The sequence below is a fragment of the Chaetodon trifascialis genome, chromosome 4 (genome assembly GCF_039877785.1).
Source record: "Chaetodon trifascialis isolate fChaTrf1 chromosome 4, fChaTrf1.hap1, whole genome shotgun sequence".
In the NCBI taxonomy this organism is placed as follows: Eukaryota; Metazoa; Chordata; class Actinopteri; order Chaetodontiformes; family Chaetodontidae; genus Chaetodon; species Chaetodon trifascialis.
Genome location: NC_092059.1, coordinates 2,872,828 through 2,892,111, shown reverse-complemented (window position 1 = coordinate 2,892,111; position 19,284 = coordinate 2,872,828). Strand labels below are relative to the sequence as shown.

The 19,284-nt window shown below is 42.7% G+C and overlaps 1 protein-coding gene across 1 annotated transcript in view; it reads right to left on the bottom strand.

Moving 5' to 3' along the window:
* Window positions 1-16,969, bottom strand: part of LOC139330528 (uncharacterized) — a 62,467-nt gene extending 45,498 nt beyond the window's left edge. The window contains exons 1-3 of the mRNA XM_070961485.1: window positions 16,731-16,969; window positions 11,879-12,000; window positions 7,420-7,467 (exon numbers count right to left, since the gene is read on the bottom strand). Of these exons, the coding sequence (XP_070817586.1) occupies window positions 7,420-7,467; window positions 11,879-12,000; window positions 16,731-16,788 (228 nt within the window). The 5' untranslated portion in view covers window positions 16,789-16,969. The remainder of the gene's footprint in view (window positions 1-7,419; window positions 7,468-11,878; window positions 12,001-16,730) is intronic.
* Between the last annotated feature and the right edge of the window lie 2,315 nt (window positions 16,970-19,284).

The following is a 19,284-nucleotide window of genomic DNA, read 5'->3' as shown; positions in this document are numbered from 1 at the left end:
AGTCCTAGAAAAGACAGAATCTTCCGAGCGGACGTTTTGCTCGGTGTTAGCGCTGCAGCTAACACTTTGTATGATCACGATTGTGTCATTATCTTCATTAAGTGATTACTTGTCTGGTCTATGAAATGTCAGCAGATATCGAACGATGCCCGTTGCAACAAACGTAAGATGACATTTAAAAATGCTTTTGCAGACCAACAGTTCAACATATTCAGTTTACGATCACAGACGGCAAAACAAACAGAAAGTAGCTGAAATGAAGAAGCTGGAAGATGTGAATTTTTCCTATTTTTGCAGGCTAAATTTTTACCACGTGCCAGAACTCGACTGAACCCGGGCGCCACGTTTCCATTTCAACGTGTCTTAGCGTGTTCTTACCTTGATGATTCAGCTTTAAGCACACATTGGCACAGGCCGTGACTTTCCAACTAAAAACCAGAGTTTATTTTCATTTCATCATCAGTGTGGTTTTAACTGGCCAACGACTCTATTTTGATGCTAACAGTGGGGGCTGAAATGATTGTGTTCATATGGATTTACGTTGCTGCTTTTGCCACGTGTTGACCTATATATTAAGAAGCTGGATATAAACATAAAAAATAAATTCAGGACCACTCTGAGGAGCTGCTCTGACCTCACAGGCCTCGTGTAAATGATCACAGGCTTTCAAACGCTCCTGCATGCGGTGCTCTCTGGTTCCTGCTTTAGACGTCTCATTCCTTGAGCACTCTGCTAAGAAGGGTAGAAAATGTGAATTAGAACTAAGCTACTTAACCACAATGAATTAAGGCCTAACATTTGAAAATTTGATACTGAAATTACTGTCATTATGGTGCATTATGTCGGAGCATAATGATTGCTTTGGCGCTGTTTGAAGACAAAGGCAGACTCTGGGGGGAAGCACAGTCAGAGGAAAAGTTGATTTCATGGCTGTTAATGATATGTGAACTTCAAACCTTAATTTCAGCAGCCATCATTTCCTGCCATTTCACAACTCTTCCTTTGTTAGCTACCTAAATAATAACGCATCTGCAAATGATTTCTCTTTCTCTGGACACGGAGTGAGCCATACCTCCAGACAACTACTTGTCAGACAGAAAATTACTCGTTTCTTATGTTTGCTTTGTACAACTAGAGAGAGAACAAATGAGAGAGAACATGGCGTGAAGGCTTAAAGGAGAGGCTAGACGGTTTTAATCTTTCATCACGAATTGATGATCTGATGGCTTTAGAGAACCATTTACATTTTGAAACCATACGCATCTTGTGCAAACGTAGGAATAATAAGATATACTGTACTTACGCAGAGCTTTCTTTGGCCTCTGCTGTGTTTTTGTGGGTACAAAGTTTGCACCAAACATCCAGAGTGTTGACAAAGAGATGAACTGCATACCAAGAAGTGGGACCACACAGAAACTGCGACCGTGTTTCCTCGCAGCTGTATTATCGAACCACCAAAACAGACACATGGAAAATGGGGCTGACTTAGCCTCCATTTTTAGGATGTTTCCAAGGTTGCAAACAGTGCGTAGCAACTGGAGCTGTTATTAATTCTCCATCAGTTTCAGTTTGGATGCCTGAAAGCCAATTAAAGGAAACTTAATTGAATCAGCCTCAGGACCCTCCCGAACAGGAACTCAAATGAATTGTGCTCGAGGACGGATGGCAGGAAAGAGAAGGAGGGCAAAGAGGTTAAATAAAAAGGGTGAAATTACCAAGAGTCCAAGTCTTTGCTTGGAATAACGGCTGCAGACTGACCCTGCTATGATGTAAATTCAATCTTGTTTGCAACCTTATCCAACCAAACCAGATGCCGTGGTTTTTGTTTTTTCTGTGTCTGGTGACATTATGACTCTTCAGTCTAAACCTGACAAGTTTCAACCAAATTCAGAGTGGAATTTGCACCAAATACAGATGCTACACTCATCTTATATGTACTCAAACAAAAGCAAGGTTCAGTTTTCAAAAACCATTCATGATGAGAAATTAGGAGAGATACATGAATGGTGTTTGCTTACAACTTGTGTACTAAATCGGTCAAAACTGTAATTAATAATCAAGGAAATTTGTTTATTTGTATTTTTTAAGGTTTTCCTTCCCACGAATTGTACAGCGTCTGAACAAGCTGAGATTTGCAACAAACTTCTGACATTTTGTCAGGTTTAATATATTAAATGGTATATTACACAGAGATTTGATTGGTAGATTCATGTCGGCAGGCACTAAAGATAGTTTGTAATATCACTTCAATCAATCGGCCAGACAGGCAGCTCACTAGCTGGGGCATTAATGTTGTTAGCCGTTAGCTGTGTTGTTAGCCGTTAGCTGTGCTGTTAGCTGTGACTCAGTCCCATCTGTGATTTCAGCATTGACAACATTTTTCCACGTAACTGTTGCATTGAGTGGCTCTTTTCCACAACATAGGACGAGTAAAACACTGAGTGTACGACATACGAGCAGCTCAGCGAGGGTTAAGAAAATGGGAACAAAAAGTGGGAATCAGTATCAATGCTACCAAGCTAGGCTAGCTAGCATCCACTTTCCAAATGGAAGCTAGCGTGATGGATCCTCTGATGAGTGTTGTCAGTGGTTGATAGCTCACACTGGGTTTGTTGAAAAGGGACAAAACAACTCAAAGTCAGTTCTGTCAGTAGCAGTTTGCACCACAGACGCTGACAGCACGTTAGCTGTTAGCTATGCCTGCAGATGTCAGTCAAACACTGCCAAGGACTCTTTTAAGAAAGACTTTATTTTAAAAGATTTTATATGACCTCACACAAAGAGTGAGAACCCAAATTTCAGGTTAACTTTAAGAAAAAGGCTTATATTTAAAAAATAAATAATTCAATGTTGTAACTAAAAGAGAGAAAAAGAGAAAGCTCTGTTTGAAGAGATACGCAGAGCAAACACCTTTCTCCTTCCTGCTGGTGTGTGTCTGTTGTTGTACTTCAGCAGTTCACTATGAAGCAATGTGCACGCACACACACACACGCACACAGACACACACACACACTACCTCAAGGCCATGTTCCATTGTCCTGGGAAAGCCACGAGGAGGAATTCCTTTCATGTGTCATCTCCTGTCACAGTGCTGTCCTGACAGAGGCTTAGTGACATACGAGAGGCCTCAGCAGAATGTCCTGCTTTTAGTCAAATGAAGAGTCTGGCAGCTGCTGCATTCATCAAAATCAAAGGATAATCTGCTTTCCATATAAAATCAAGTGATGATTAACATTTTTTTGGGGGAGGGGGATGGGAGCGTAAACCCTAACACCTTTAAGGAGACACTTGAGAGACAAGGGGCGGGAAAAGTTCCAAAACGGTGCAGAAGAAGATTTGAAGTTACATTAACGTAACGTATAAACTAAGCTGTCGGGTTAGAGTGTTGCTCTGTCTGCACCACATCCTAAATTATAACTTTAATTGCCCCCTGGTATTTAAAACCAGTTCATTTGAGGTGCAATGTCATTCTTAAACCCAGATATAAATCAGAGCGGGTGCGCAAGCTGGAAAACACCAACACTATAAAATGTTTATGTTTTATAAAAGAAAATGTATAATCCGTTTTATTGTCAGCAATAAAATGTTTCAGAATAGATCCATTTTTATCATCAATCACCAAGATTTAATTTTAGATGAAAGATAGGAGGCAGATGCTTTTTGAGGCAGTAAAGAGCTAACTAGCACATTTAGCATCTGAGACAGAGAGGAAGAAAAAACAAAACAAAAAAAACAAATAAAACTATATATATGTACTTATGTATACAAAAAATACAGTAACTGACCTGTTCTGATGAAATCTAAAAAGGCTGACATGACCTGCATCTTTGTTTTTAGATTTCAGTTTGAATTCTTTCTGTTGTATCAGCAGTCGACCGGTTGTGTCAAAGGGTTTTAATATATATATTTATGTAGAATTTGAAATCATGCAGACATTTCAGACACCCGTCTTATAAAACCTTGTGTCCCGTCACAAAAAATTAAAACTGAATTTATTACCAGACAACGCCAGTGAAAGTGAAGCAGCGCCACACTGATGACGTTAAATTCCCTGACAGGTGTAAACTTTGGAAAACAGATCTCCATTGTGCCAACATGGCTCCTACAGTTACTGAATCAGGTGAAGAACCCCGTCTGGTACCAAGAATGACTGTTTTTTTAATAAGAGTGCATCATTAGACACAGTCTATGCTCCTCGCCCCTGCTCTGCATCAGACAAGGGCTAATCAGGACCATGGAAAGGAGCTGTGAATCTCTTCCTCCTTCACAACTCCCCACCAATGTCTTCTCCACCGGAGTCCAATCAAAGGGAGCAGAGGCCATTAGGCGGCTCTGGACCTCCTTTTCTTTATAATTACACCCTCCTGGATTGACCGAGCACCAGCTAGCCCTCTGCTATTTGTGGTAATTAGTCCAGAATGTGAGCTGTCAACATGCAAAAATCGTGCCAGTAGGCCCACAATGCCACGGCCACCCCCACTGTGTTCAACAACAAGCACCTAGCCTCGGCCACTGGAATGCATTAACTTTCGCCTCTCTTTTTTTCCCTCGGCGACTCATGTCAAATCCAGGTCCCTCAGAACAAAATCTTAATAATTAACTGGCAAATTTTAACATGATTGCTTGTGACACACCTACTCTGGTAATTATTGCTTTGAGGCCATGTGCTAATGAAATTAATGCATTCATTGCCCCAACAAATTAGCATAACTCATACAAATGGCCCACATTTGAGACCCCGTTGGAAAGCATACAAGAAAAAGCAGCATCAAAAAGAAAAAAGCTGGAAAATGAAATGCTTGGCACATCGGAGTGGAGGCTGTATGATGAGCACTGCTTGCTCAAAGTCTTAATAGCTAAAGGCTCTTAATGTTAACCAAGGGTGATTGCAGTAATGCATTACAGAGTGATAGCAGCGCAGGACAAAATGATTATCACTATCATCATTATAGTCGTTGCTGATCTACATATACATCCCTCTCTGGACAAATATTAAATGGCTGTGCCACCGCAGACATTAAAATGTTATTATACTGATGCATTAACTTACTGCAGCAAAGTTCATATCAATATACAGTCGAAGCTTCCCAACAATCATTCTCTAAATGGCACAGCTGCCACTCGCAGCTATCACCAGTCCTGCCACTAACCCCTGTTCATGGCCGTTTGGGCTCTCAGTGGGATGTCGCTCAGACATTTACTGGCCGGCATTAATAATTGATGACGATGCCATCGGTACAATGGACGAATACAAGTGCAACGGTCAGTTGGAGATGCTGCAGAAGTGCAAGAAATGTCCCCTCTTCGCTAAAAGGGGAGCAGAGATGGTTGCGACACCTAAAAAATGTGTTTGCCTGCAGCCAAATACTGTCAGGGACACAGAAAAAAATGAAAATGGCTTCCATTTAAACAACATCGAGTTACATTATTACAGTTAGGGGAGAGTCTGTGGGTTAGCATGACAGCTCATGGTGGTTTCTGCACAACTTCTCCTGGTACATGATGGGAACCTCATTTTGAACAGCAAATCAGTAAACTGCAGCACAGAATCCATTATGTTTACATCAGGTTTGGCCCAGTGCATAATATCTGCTCCAGAATACGAGTGCAGGATGTTTCATGCTTAATAAATATTACTAATTTGATTTTTGTTTGAGCTGCTTTTATTTGTCAAAAATCTAATTATTAAAAAGAAAGACGAAGGAGTTTAAGTTTCATTTATTTCTCTGCAGTGACAGCAGACCTTAATCAGTTTTCTCCAGGTGTCGTGACTGTTTGGCCCAGACTGATGATGCTGTCATCTGATTGGTGCATTACTTGTGGGGGTGTCTTAAAATACTCAATACATAATATCGCTACAATTCCAGTTGCCGCACAGGAAGTTAACCACGCGGGTCAGACGTCGTTAGCTACTTTGTCCACCTCATTGTGCTGCTGAGTCATGCTGAGGATAACTGTGGAAGCAGGTTAACTTATCGGGAAATAAGAGCTAGCAAGCTAATAAGCCGAGCTAACTAGCTTCAACTTTGTGGGTGGAATTCATATTTGCGGTCCCCCAAAATATTGAATTTGTAAAGGCATCTTCAATCACTCATGTTGATAACAACATGGGTCTGTATCAGCGTTTGTAGGATATATGATTATTTTGTTCTTCGTCAAGCTCCTCGCCGTCTCACAGACGCACAACGTATCTTTTAGCGCCTCGAACACATGGCTGTCAAACACATTCTCAAACGCTCGCTGTTTGATTCGGCTTGGTTAGGTTTAGGAAAAGTGAAAATCGTGAAAAGTCCTGTGCATAACCCGACCTCCACCCCGACCTCCACCCCTCTGTAGAGTTTGGTGTCAGGTGGATCTGCTGCTATGAGCATCTAATAACGCTACAGATGGGTTTATGCAGCCGTTAGCTGAACGCTGTGTGCGTCTCATACGGACGATGAAGCGTACCTTTTTGCCTCGTCGGTAAAAACTCCAGCTGTGTGTAACAGACATGTTGTCTTCTGTCAAAGGAAACATCAGGACTCAACTGCTCTTTGGCCCCAAAGGGGGACGAACACAAACTCCTTGATGAATAACAACCATCAGCGGAGACTTCCCCGCAGACTAAACGTTTCATTTAACTTCCATCAGTGTGTGAATGTGTGCGCGCACGATTTCATGTTTAAAATATCCTGAAAGGTCGTCGTCAGCGTTACTGTGACATTTTCTTCCGCAGACTGGATCTCGCCCATACATACACACCAGAACACACAGCGAAGATCACATTTTGAACCCGCCGCTGTGGAGCAAACAATGAATAAAACACTCAGTATCCAGCTTTTGACGCTTTGACCCACGGCACAAGCATGAATACATACAACACATCAACAGCACACTTCCTAATCTGAGATGGTTAGTAATGCGGCCACCTTATCCAGCATGCAAGCCCATCTGTGGTGACACATCAGCTCCACCATTTCATACGAATGAACTCACAAACACAAGACACAATGTGTTGACAGAGAATTTGCATTAGGAATGTACCACAGGAAAGCGTGATTAATTTCTGCTCATGAAATGAATACAGATTTTGTCATTACATGGCTTGTATCCTTTGCCAAATATTGTAATGTTTCTCCCTCCTTTTCCACTGCGAGTGTTCTGCTGCAATAATGAGGAATAAAAGACAGCTTACAGCTCATAAGCAACACAACTGCTGGCAAACCAGCTAAATCACGGAGCAAAACAAAGACCTGATTGCTCATTAGTATTATGGATCTGCTCTGTTTAAATGTGTTTTGCGAGATGCAGCCACTGTTTAATGACTTGAACGGTGTTTGTTTAAATGCGCGCTACCTACATTTCACACATTCAGATTAAAAGAATGAGACATCCTCAGATATCTCCCTGAATTTATCACACGCACATCAATACACTTACCTTGGCTTTGCAGGCGATGCATCGCAGCCTGTCTTCACACCCACATCCCTGTCAGGAAACAATATTTAAAAGCAATTTAGCGACAGTGAACCATCACAACAGCAGTTCTATAGCTGGACAGGCATAAGTGACAAATAGTTCGTTTGTGTTTGGACTAATTAAGTAATTAGGTTTGTTTGGAAAATGCGATCGCATCTTTAAACCAAAGGTGCATTATGGATAACAAGGCTGATTTAATTACGGTGCTAAAACCTGCATAGCACAGGAGCCCTGAGGTGAAAAACAAGACATTTTTAGAACAAACTCTCTCTCTCTGAGCCATAGAGAAAGTAACCACACATCTATAACTACATGTAGTTTGAAAGCACACGCTTCATGCACACATGACAGAGCTGCTCGTGAAACAAAAATAACACGTTGGCAATAATCTCCAAGCTGGTGCTAACTATCCGAAGATGCTAATAACAAGAAAAGCATTTGTGCAAACACAAACTGCCAAATCCACTGCTAATACGCATGGCATGCAGGAGCACATTTTGATAGATGTTAATGGCATATAATTATAGAACACTGCTATTAGGCAATGTGATTTTATAAAGAGGACCATTGCCCCTGGCACTGTGGCCTGATTGCTGTGAGTGTTGGGCTAATGAATGTAAACCAAGTCTGTTTGCAGTGAGAATTATCAACCCATGAGAGAGAGAGAGAGGGAGTGAGAGAGGGTGAGGGGCGGTGGCAGGGGGGAGGGGAGGGGGGGTTACTCACTATTCACACAGCTCACACTTAAAGGGAACTATAAGCATGCACACTCATTGTCAAGGGCACGCTCGCTGACGTAAACACACACACAAAAACACATCTAATACGTGTCAGCGCGGAAACTCATCTTCTTCTCTTATGTTCTTCATCTCCTCGCACTCAACGCTTCACTCTCCACTGAATCAATGCTATATTTAGCGAGCTGTTAGCATTTTCAAACCGGCTCATTGTTTCTACGTGCTATGTATTTTATTTCAGATGGATGAGCTTCCAAATTTTGCAGAGCAATTTTTTTATTTTTTTGCAGAATGCTATTCCCATTAACTTCAATGGAGTGAAACCAGATGTAAAAAAAAATGAAAAACATGTTTATCTGTCAGGGAAGCGACTGTATGCCATTACTTTGCAAAAGCCTGCGTCCTTGCTCAGTACACTCTCCAGCCGTCGCTGGGCCGGGCAGTGAGACACACCAGGCCACACTCGGCTGGTGCGAGCCATACAGTCCTCCCATGCCCTTGTACTTTGTGCTGTGAGGGTTTTCACCCCTCTAGGAATGCGCTCCCTATAATGAGGGTCAGGGGTCAAAGTGCTGCTGCGCCTGGAGGCCGGGATCTCCTAGGCACACTCAGTCACTGACTCTGTCCCTATATTTAAATCCTGCCTCAGGACATGTTTTTCAAAGGGCATCTCCTAACTAGTTCCTGGTTACTAATTAGTTTTGTGCCATGCTATTTGTCTTTGGGAACCTGGGAAGGAGAGGGGGCCACAAATGAGGCAGTCTAAAAAAAGATAGCGTATGGTTTGCCTCAGTGCAGATGATAATCATTCAGATGGTCCTCTGCTGCAAACACGCTCAAGTATGTATCAACAGTTGTGGAAATGAACGCCAGCGCTTGAATGTGTTGAATTCGTCCTGCCCGCTGTTTAGTGACAACATCTGTGTGATACCGTCGTGGGTGAAATGAAATAAGGACGTGGAATTCGCCCTTTTTCTGTCCGAGCTGCTTTTAGCGGCGGTAACGGTGCATGCTATCACTCCCAGCTGGCTAGCTCTCTCCCTCTCTCTCGCAAGTCAAATCATTATTGGATTACATTTTCTGGCTTCATAAAATGCGGTTAAGAGGCACTTTAGACATATGTGCATGACCTGCTTTCCAGAGATGGCTATCAGAGCAAAAGTGACAGGTCAATTGCTGATTTCTGTTCCGTAAAAGGGAAAGGGCCTCCCTTCCCCGAGCACTCTAAAAGGTCGCACTCCCTCTCCCTCTCTGCTCCTCTCACACACAAAAAACTAAAGTAGTCTCGCAGCATCGGCACACACTCTCAGCAGAGTGTGTGGGTGTGTGCGTGTCTCCTTCATGAGCCTGAGCTTGTGTGTCTGTATATAATTGTATAGTGGGAAGACACACACTTAATGGAAGTGGCTCTTCACTCTGACAGCTGGGTGGTGCTGATGAAAGGTCTGCTGTAGCATGTTGTCTACCACTTGTGGAGTATCCAAAGAGACCCAGAAGCTCATAGATTCACCAGCAGACACACATTTGATCCTTAATTAATGTAGAACGACTGTATGTGATAATAAGTAATTCGTCTGTTATGTACAGCGTGGTGACTTACAGATACAGAGTACTCTGGTACAGAATTGGATCTAGATGTTATCGTCTGGAGTTGCACTCTGCGTGTACGTCATATGGGAGCGGGCGACTGAAAAATCATACAGATAAATACAGATACTGTACAGTCCAAAAAAGCTTAAGTGACACAGATTGAATTAATTTTCCGTTTATCTGCTCTTTGGCTCTCCAGTCAAACGGCACTCGAGCTATCTAGTGTTGCACATCTATAAAGATGGCCGACTGGCGAGACACAGATTTAAAACGAAATGGTCAGAATTAGTGAAGCAGATTCCAAGATACTTCGAAGTTAATCAAGCTCCATAAATACTGGATACTTCCTATAAAGTAACCCGATAGGGCCTCCTCATCAGATCCTCTCAGCCTGTTAAATGCCAGCAAAACTCAAAGCCAAGCATTGATAACTGTGACAACCTCATCCAGGTTATCTTCTCAGGTGTGACTGAGGTCCCTCAGAGCAACGCAAGACTACATACAACAGGCTGGGTAGAACCCCCCATGATGAGTGAACCTGGTGGGCTTTGCCTTTAACTGACTCATATTAGCAGCTAAACAACATATTTCAAGATGCATCGCTCAGCTCTGTTTGCACTTCGGGGACAGCTGAACTCCACAAGCTAAAAAGCAAAAGCTAAAAATGCCTTCGTGAAATCAATATTCAACGTCCGTTTGTCTCTGATTGATTCATTGATCTGACTGGTTGAAGTTAGCCTGTGATAGACGGTGATGGACAGATGGTTCGTCCAATCACTTGCCAGGCATTTTTTGGAAAGAGCCCTTTTCCAAACAGTTTCTATGAATGACTTCCACATTGTGTTATAAATCATCTGATGCTTCAGGTTAGCCTCCACCAACTCCTGACAAGCAAATCAGGCTTTTCTTTGCTAAACGCTTCCCTGTGTTCAGCAGCTAGCCGCTAACTGTCGGTCTGCTGTTAGTGTTAATAGGTTGTGGTGGTTTATCAAAGCTTTTTCGCTGACTGCTATTAGAGAACCAAACAGTGGGATGTAAAGCAAACAATGAGCTAAAAGAGGCTAAAAGCTCAGTAGAGCTGAGGGGAACGGTAGAGCTGGTGATGAGTCTTGAGCCTTTTCATATCACACATTGTCACTTGATGAAAAATAGATTTAACTTACAGAATGTTGTAGGCTGAGATGCTTTCAGTCATGTGATCATTCTGATGTCATTTAATGTGGTTGAACAGTGATTACATCAGCGTATAACGAGTCTGTGCAAAGTAAGAAGCTCCTAAAGTACATTTTCATGTCATGTGACAAAAAAACTCATTTGCACACTGAGGAGGTTTATTACTTTTATGAAAAATTTAAGGCGAGGTGTAAAAATCTGCAGTTCATCTTACATTTCCTCATCAGCACACCTCTTCGCTTACTTTTTAGCTTTTACTTTTTACTTCTGGGAAAACACTTATACAGAGGCAATTATACATTTTTACAATTCTGGCAGCGGAAGCAGCAGCAGTTGGCTGGGAATTAATGGAGGAAGAGTAATTAGCATGAGCAGCAATGAGCACCATGACAGCACAGGAAGAGCAGCATATGCCACCTACAGAAACTTACATTTCATTAACTGCAATGAGCGTAAAGTGATCTTTTTGGAGGTGCACTGCAAGAACGGCACATCAGTGACGGCTGTATCAATACAACTACTGGTTCAAGGAGTGCTACAGATGTTAATGAGATACTTTGCAGTAGGTGACAGGTGTCAGGTGCATGATAGCTTCCTGGATTCCTGCCAGTCCATTATGAGGCACTTCTCACTGTTTCAGCCTCTGTGTTTCAACTGCATAACGATGACGTGTTACCATTGTTAGCAACCCTCATTAAAACTAATTGGTATTGCTATTTGAAAGGTAGCTCATTACCTTGAGGCAAACAGCATCGTTTTGTTTCAATAAGGAATGCTAACATGGCAAACACATTTATTCACTGTTAGAAATCCAACACAGACACTTTCCCCTCTCACATTCCAACAAATGGCTGACGTGGAGGACGAGCCAGGCTGAAATTCAAAATATCAAGGTTGGCTGTGTGGAAAGACCGTCTTACCGTCTGGATCCATGTGGACAGGCACACGTGATGGGCAAGTAAATTCTTGCAGTCGCAGAAATTCCTCAGTGGGTCACTGGCTGTAAGTTCAACATCCCTGCATATAAAGCACTCTGACGCCTCTGTAGAGGAAGAGGAGAAAATAGAGGTTACCAGCGGTTTAGCAATGATTTCACAGTGCATCAAAGGCTAACCCCTGATTCATTAAGATCCATGCTGGTCAGGAAACCGCTAATTAACTCAGAGCTGATCAGAGATGAAAATCATTGGAATTTCTTGAGAGGAAGATCTTTGCAAACACTCCCACTGAAACTGCAGCGTTCACCACAGCGTGCAGCTCCCTCGAGCATCAGACCTTCACTTTGCTCCCAGCGGGAAAGTCAACGTGGGCTTTCAAAGTAACGGTTTCATTCCTCACAGCAATGCACAGGTGAGTTTCAATAATCAACTGGTTTGTTTTCTCCTTTGCTAACAGTGACATTATTTCATTTTCAAACAGAACAGGAAGCGGGTACAGTTTTTTTTTTCATCTGGTTGTATATGATATGTTTTAGTTTACAATAACAGCAAATAATAAATAGCAAAACCACTAAGGCACTCAAAATAACGTGAACCCACAAACCTCAAAGCTACATTTTCTTTCTTTCTTATTTTTTTTTACACAAGCAGTGACATAAGCATTGATCTGAGTTACGTTTCTGGCCACCTGGAGGATGTAAGTACAATATTATCTCTGGTTTGGTCTCCACCATATGAGGCTTTTCAGCAGCTATAAGCTCCACTAAAATCACCAGCTAGTCATTGACTTTGTCTGCTGTCTGGTGCTGAGCAGGAAATGTAAGGCGGGTTTAGAGAGATGAAGGATGCTAAAAGCTCGGTGGAGCTGAGGACGACTGCAGAATCAGGCGGGTTTCTGTGGGTCTGTCACAGTGAGCAGCCCCTTTCACAACACAGGCAGACATTTGAGCCACTGTTCATATGAAAATACCTATAAGTGCCGCTTTAAGCGCCACATGCTTCCCTTCATCGTCATGTTCGGACATCCTTTGTTTTAAAATGCAGTGAATAGTGAAAGTACTTACTCCCACAGTGAGAATTACACAGAACAAAACTTGCATCAGTGATACAGAACAATTTAACCATGAACAAATAACAGATTCATCATCTTCAGGGTCGCGTGGAGCTGAAGCACATCCCACAATGCATTGGGCAAGAGGCAGGTTACTGTGACAGGTCACCAGTCTGATGACTGACATGAGTGTTGATTGATTTTTCATCATTTCTCTACATTAGCTCATGAAATGTGAACAGGATGTCTGAAATGTGCCGACGCCCGGCCTGACGTGAGAGTGCGATTGGAAACAGAGTGAAAAGAAGGATCTGGACTTGTTAATTGCTAGACAACACATTGTTTGCTGCCTTCACAACTTATAACAGCTGCTTTGAACTGGCAGCTGAAACGATGCCTGATATCTCGCAGTAAAATGATCCCTCCCGGTTCAATTAGGAGTGGACATAAAAGGTGAGCGGTGGAATATATCATGCGCTAGCTGGCAGGCATGTGGTCCCAGCCCGGGGCTGGAGTTAGCCACAACATCCATTCAGAGTCTCTGCTCCTTTGTGCTGCAACCAGCAGCTCTGATTTAACCAGCAAACGATATCGCCGTCAGTGATGATGTCTGAAGCTAAATGTTGGACAGTAGCTAGAAGCCAGATTTGTTGGTTTCATCCCATAAAACAGCTGGAGACAGCAGCGAGAGCTAGCTGTCATCTGCATGCTCTCCTTAGTGGGGAATAAACTGCTGCCTCAGAAGCTCCTGTCTCTTTTGGGCCTCTCGTTGAAGCAGATTGCTTCAGGTGCAAATCTATCTTCAGATGAAAAATCTTTTAATCAAAGGGTGGGTTTTTAATGTAACCCATCAGATTCTGTGTAAGCAGATTTTATTACTGACCAGGCATATACCTCACCTTGCATTAATATCTGTGAGACAAGCTGCGAAACAGAAAATACAGATAAACTTTTTTTTCTTCTCAACATCCAGTTTGGTTAAGTAAAAAAAAATAAGTCAGGTGTTCTGGGTTAAATGTGCAGCTGCCACTTCCTTCGCCTCCCTGCTGCAGACACCAACCACCCGGTCTAAAAATGAATCATCTTTCCAGTGAAGCACCTTCCAAATACTACTGCGTGTCAAAAGTCGTATCTTTGCTTCCTCTCCGTCTGCCTGTCTAACAATATATCAGGTTTAGTTGGCTTTCACTCATTGTCAGAATAATTTTGTATCTGTGGGAGAGTTTGCAGAAAATAAGGAGCCACGCAGGAACATATAGAGCATGACAGTCGAGCTAACAGGCAGTGTGCGTGTTTCAACAGCCTGACCGAAAACATTTCCAAAGTTACTGTGATGGCAGGTTCACCAATTATACCCACAAGTCCTTTTTAAGATTTCATTCCCCCAAATCTGTGCTGCTTTTACGATCATTATGGCAAGCCCAGAGGCACTTCTGCAGCTAAATAACGGATGCACTGCTCACAGTGAGAAAATAACTAGAAAACATCGTTACAACAGAGATGTAAACATGCGGAGCGTCAATCGTAGCCGAGCTGACACGTCTGCATGATCTGTGACTCCCATAATTAACTGTCAGCGATGTCAGTGTTTGGCGGCGCTTCACATGAAGGTGACTGCTTGACTAACTGGCTGAAGTCACCCTCTCTGCACGTTTTAACAGCTAACAAAACTTCCTCTGTGCAGCAGCAGCAGCAGCAGCAGCAGCAGCAGCAGCAGCAGCAGCAGCAGCAGCAGCAGCAGCAGCAGCAGCAGATCCGGGCTGTGCTGCTTCCACACGAGGTGATGATGTGCTGAAATACAGTTCGTCAGGTAGCGACGCTGATCTCCCTCTATCACAGAGGAGAATGTACCGATGGAAACTCTGTCAAGGGTTCTGTTTATTCTACCCGGCTCTCTGAAAATGGCTGTATAGTGGTGGTAACAGTAGTGGGTGTCTGTCAGTGACGTTTTAATTCGCTGCTGCACAGACTCACTCGAATCACAAGAAGAAAACGGCAGAAGGATAGAAGCCTTAATCTGAGGAGAGGCAGTCCAAGCGAGCTGTGGCGCTTGCTGAGTTTGACAGAATGTACTGTACACCATACAGTAAACAAACGAGCAAAATGCCAGATTGAGATAATTTAATTGTCCATTGCATTGCTAACGACCTCATTAACAAAAGAATGATGGGAAATCAGCATGGTCTGGGCGAGGCACCGCCTGTGTGACAGCCATCTGGCTACAATGGGGGTGGGGTTGTGTGGGGGTTGGGGGACTGGTAAGTTAACACCACGGCCGTCGTGACTTCCAAACGCAGGCCGAGAGCACCTCTAGATGGAAGCAGGGATCAGTGTTTGTGTGAGCGATAACTTCTGTTTTTCTGTTCTGTGAACCAGGTCACAAAGCGATCAGCTGAAATAGAACATAGCAGGGACACGAGCCTCAATCTGTGTCTGAAGACAGACTCCACACTGGATTCATGAGGCATCTCCAGGTAAGAAATCAGAGCTTATTAAAAGAAACTGAGAGGAATCAAAATCATAGCGCTTGTGACTAAATTTGTGCAGGATGCAACAAAGAACACATGTAAAAACTGATGAAGACGACATGGCAAACTGGCTGCAGCGAGCAGTTTCAGCAGCAGTGACGTGCACTTTGGTTGCATCACAGCATCAGAAAATGTGGAGATTCATCCCTTTCCACAAGCTGCGTGCAAATCATTGTTTAATCATCTATTTATGTTAAACTATAGAGGACGGGCCTATAATGTTTGACAGATGGCTCATATTGTTGCAGTGTATTTCCCAAGACGGCCATGGCAGCACGGCCATAACTAATATTTCCCTCAGCTGTAAGGGCACACAAGTTAAACAGGCACTCCAGCCATTTAGCACTTCCGTATAGTTGGGACACTTGTGATGACAGATTTAAAAAGGAATCAAAGAAGGAAAGGCTGGGATCTCTTTATTTCCCACAACACAACTCTACGCCATCTTTAAATAGACCCTGGCTGCCTGACACAAGCAGGCGTTGGGTCTGTAGTCTCTGAATCCATCTTCCCTCCAGAAGCACAGCAGATATCAGAAAGGCTAACTATGACCGCGAGCTGATTAGTATCCTCTGCAACGAGAAACCTCTAAACAAGGAGTGTTGCTGGACAGCAGAAGAGGAGCGCTGTAAAAGAACGTGAGGAAGTTAGATATTTTTAATTGTACATATATTTATGTTTAAAGACACAACTGCTGCTAATGCTTACTTATGTACAGTCCTATTATTACTAACTAAGCTATTTAAGATAGCTACTTATTCATATAACCCAAGCAATTCAGCAGCCAATATTATCTGATTCTACACATAAAGCCTCCAGCGAAAGACGTGATTTATAGACTTAGAATTTCACCACTTTGTAAGACATTTACACCATCATAATTTCTGCTGAGCAGCTGGTGTTGTAGCACCAAGGCGTAGTCCTTCTTCTGCTTAAAAGAAGTGCAGGAAGCTTCATACACGACCCTCACGTTGCGCCCTGAGCTACTTTAACTCTCATCATCATGCCTGTGAGGGCCTGTGAGATGTTTGACAGACACAGGTCCTGGTCTCACTGAGTAACATCAGAGTGACAGACAACAGCAGATAAGAAACAACAACTGTAATTAGATTTCTGCCAGAGCTGTATGAAAACATCTGTTCTCCAGTGTAATGTACGCTGTTTCCATGGGAAAGGCTGTACATTATGTTCCATGTGAAAGTGAAACCATGTTTGTCGTGAAAGAGAAAGAAAGACTTGAGGACGACATACATACCAATGGATAGACTTGTGCATGACTCTGCTGGAGACAGCGGTTTGTACTCACTGCCCATATTTCACTCTGTGTTGCTGCTGAGAGACGACTTCTTCCACTCACTTGTGAGTGGTTCCAGATTTCCTCCACTTCCTGTTGAAGCTGCCCTGTTTTCTCTCGCTCTGAAACCAACATTTAGTTCAAACCGACGTGTCAGAACAGGAGTTTGCTGCCGTATATCTGCACTTTCTGCTACTCAGCTCGCTCAGCTGATCGCTCTCTGTGTTTTTGTTTTTGAGGAAGTTGTGAAGCGAGCAGCCAATCAGAGCTGTGCTCTGGGGTGCGTCAGGGCAGGAAGAGAAACAGAGCAAAAAGAAAAAAAAGAAAAAAGAAAAACTTCCCGTCATCTTGGTTCATTCGCTGTAAAAGCAGATGTGAGGGGGAAAGTGATGTAGATGCTTTGTAACTCCAGCCACACGCGTTGCTTTGTAAGGCTGGCAAAGTTTCTTAATGAGGAAGAAGTGTGTAATAAAGGAGATTTCTGCCCTAAAAACAACACGCTGACGCAACAAGTTCATGCAAGGAAATGACTAACAGATTTTGGAATCTCCCCATGTGACTGCGAAGTGACTGAGTACGCGTCTCAAAGGAAGGTTCCTCAGAAACAGTCGTGGCCTTTATTCGTCCCCTCAGCAGCAGACACCTTCAGCTCTCTGAACTGCTTCCAGTCTGAACTCTGACGTGGGAACATCTTTTATCATGTTCACCATCTAAACTGAGTCACTATTTCTGCCAGGCTTGAAGAGTCCTTTAAGCTGAAAATGATCTTGTTATAAGTCTGAGCTGACCAATAATTTTATGAGCTGCAAAAAGAAAATCAATTTAAATATAAATCATGCAAAAAATTTTCCGTCTCGTCGGTATAATTCTGATGTTCCACTGTGTGAAATGCTAACGTCCTGGATCATTTTCTGATATCACTAAAAAAAAGCATCTGGAGTTTGCTGCTGTCCTCCAAGTCAGCATCCAAACAGACAGAGTTATAGTAAAAACAGCATTTTAATAATGTTTTTGGTAACACTTAAGGTACACATATTCACCTTTAAGTAGCTGTTTATTATCATGCACATTAGTGGCATATTGGGTGTTTATCAGTCAATAGAAAGCACTACAGCTCACTGATGCTAATAAGCTAAGCTAATGTAGAGAAATGATGAAGCTGTTGTACATGGATCATGATCTTAACACCCGAACCCTTAAAAACCCTTAACCCCTTCATAATACATTAATAAGTGTGTTATAATGACTAATAAAGAGCCAAAATGCTACTGAAATACATGTTAATAAGAAACTCGTTAGTGGTGAATGTGTGCATGTGAACATAAAGTGCGACCATATTTTTATTTCTAACACTGTAAGTCTAACTGGCTCTACGTCCTACGATAAGTACCGTGCTGTTTCTCTGTGTCCATGTCTTCTTCGTGGGTCATCAGCTGGTGAGGACGCTGACTTCCTGCCTGGAACACGTAGCTTTAGCTTCAATCTTTTAGCGCTCTGTCATGTACACATCGATGGCGTGCAGATTTAAAGCCCACTTAAACAGGGCTGTTGCTTTGGAAAGATTCAGCTGTAAACACAGAAAAATCTGCTGGAGACGAGTTTTCAACCAACTTACGGAGTTAGTGTTGGCTAATTAGCAAACGCGAGGCACCTCCAGCTGACAAAGTCAGCTCACGGCAGTTCATTTTTCAGCTAGAAACGAGAAGCCTGCTTTTATTTACTTCTGAGTGAAATCAAAGAGCCGGTGTTTAAAAAAGGTCTATAAACCTGGAGTGGTAAATCTATCATTGTTATCACTGTAAACTGCAGTGCGTACCATCTATCTGGCTTTTGATACTAAAACAATAGCATGTGGTGTGTTTAGCTGACTAAACCGATCCTGCTGTGCCTATATTGGGAAGTGGGCTGTGTGTTCCTAAAGGGCTGCCATATATTTGATTAAAGATCGCTTTGCCTCTGTGACTTGCTGGAAATACGTTATTAAGCAGTGTAACACAGGAAAAGGTCCTGATTTGCTTCATGTAAAGGAAAAGCTTCGTTCACTATCAGTATGTTGTTTAACTGCGCAGCCTTTCTTAAAACTACTGTCAAAACCTTTCAAAATCCACAAGATCGCCGTTTTTTCTTACGATGCAAAATTCCACACCTTCCCTAACAAAACCAAAAAATAAAAAAAGCTGGAGAAGTGGTGAGGACACGATAGGTCTACACTGCCTAATTAAATGGCATGTCTCCGACTATTCACGAAGAGCGCTTATTAAAACAAGCATTCACATCCAATCCACTAGATAAATGACTTTACACCAAGTGCCATGAAGCCCATTAAATTGCTTCTTTAGAGATGGATCAGGTCCAAACACACAATCAAAGGATTTGACTGGGATTATCTCAGATTAGAAACACTCAGGGACAAATGAGGAGATGACAGGATATCATACATTGAAAGGATAAATTAGCAGTCACATACCAGACCAAATTTGTGATGGGTGTTAGGGAATAAAGAGCGGGGGAAAGA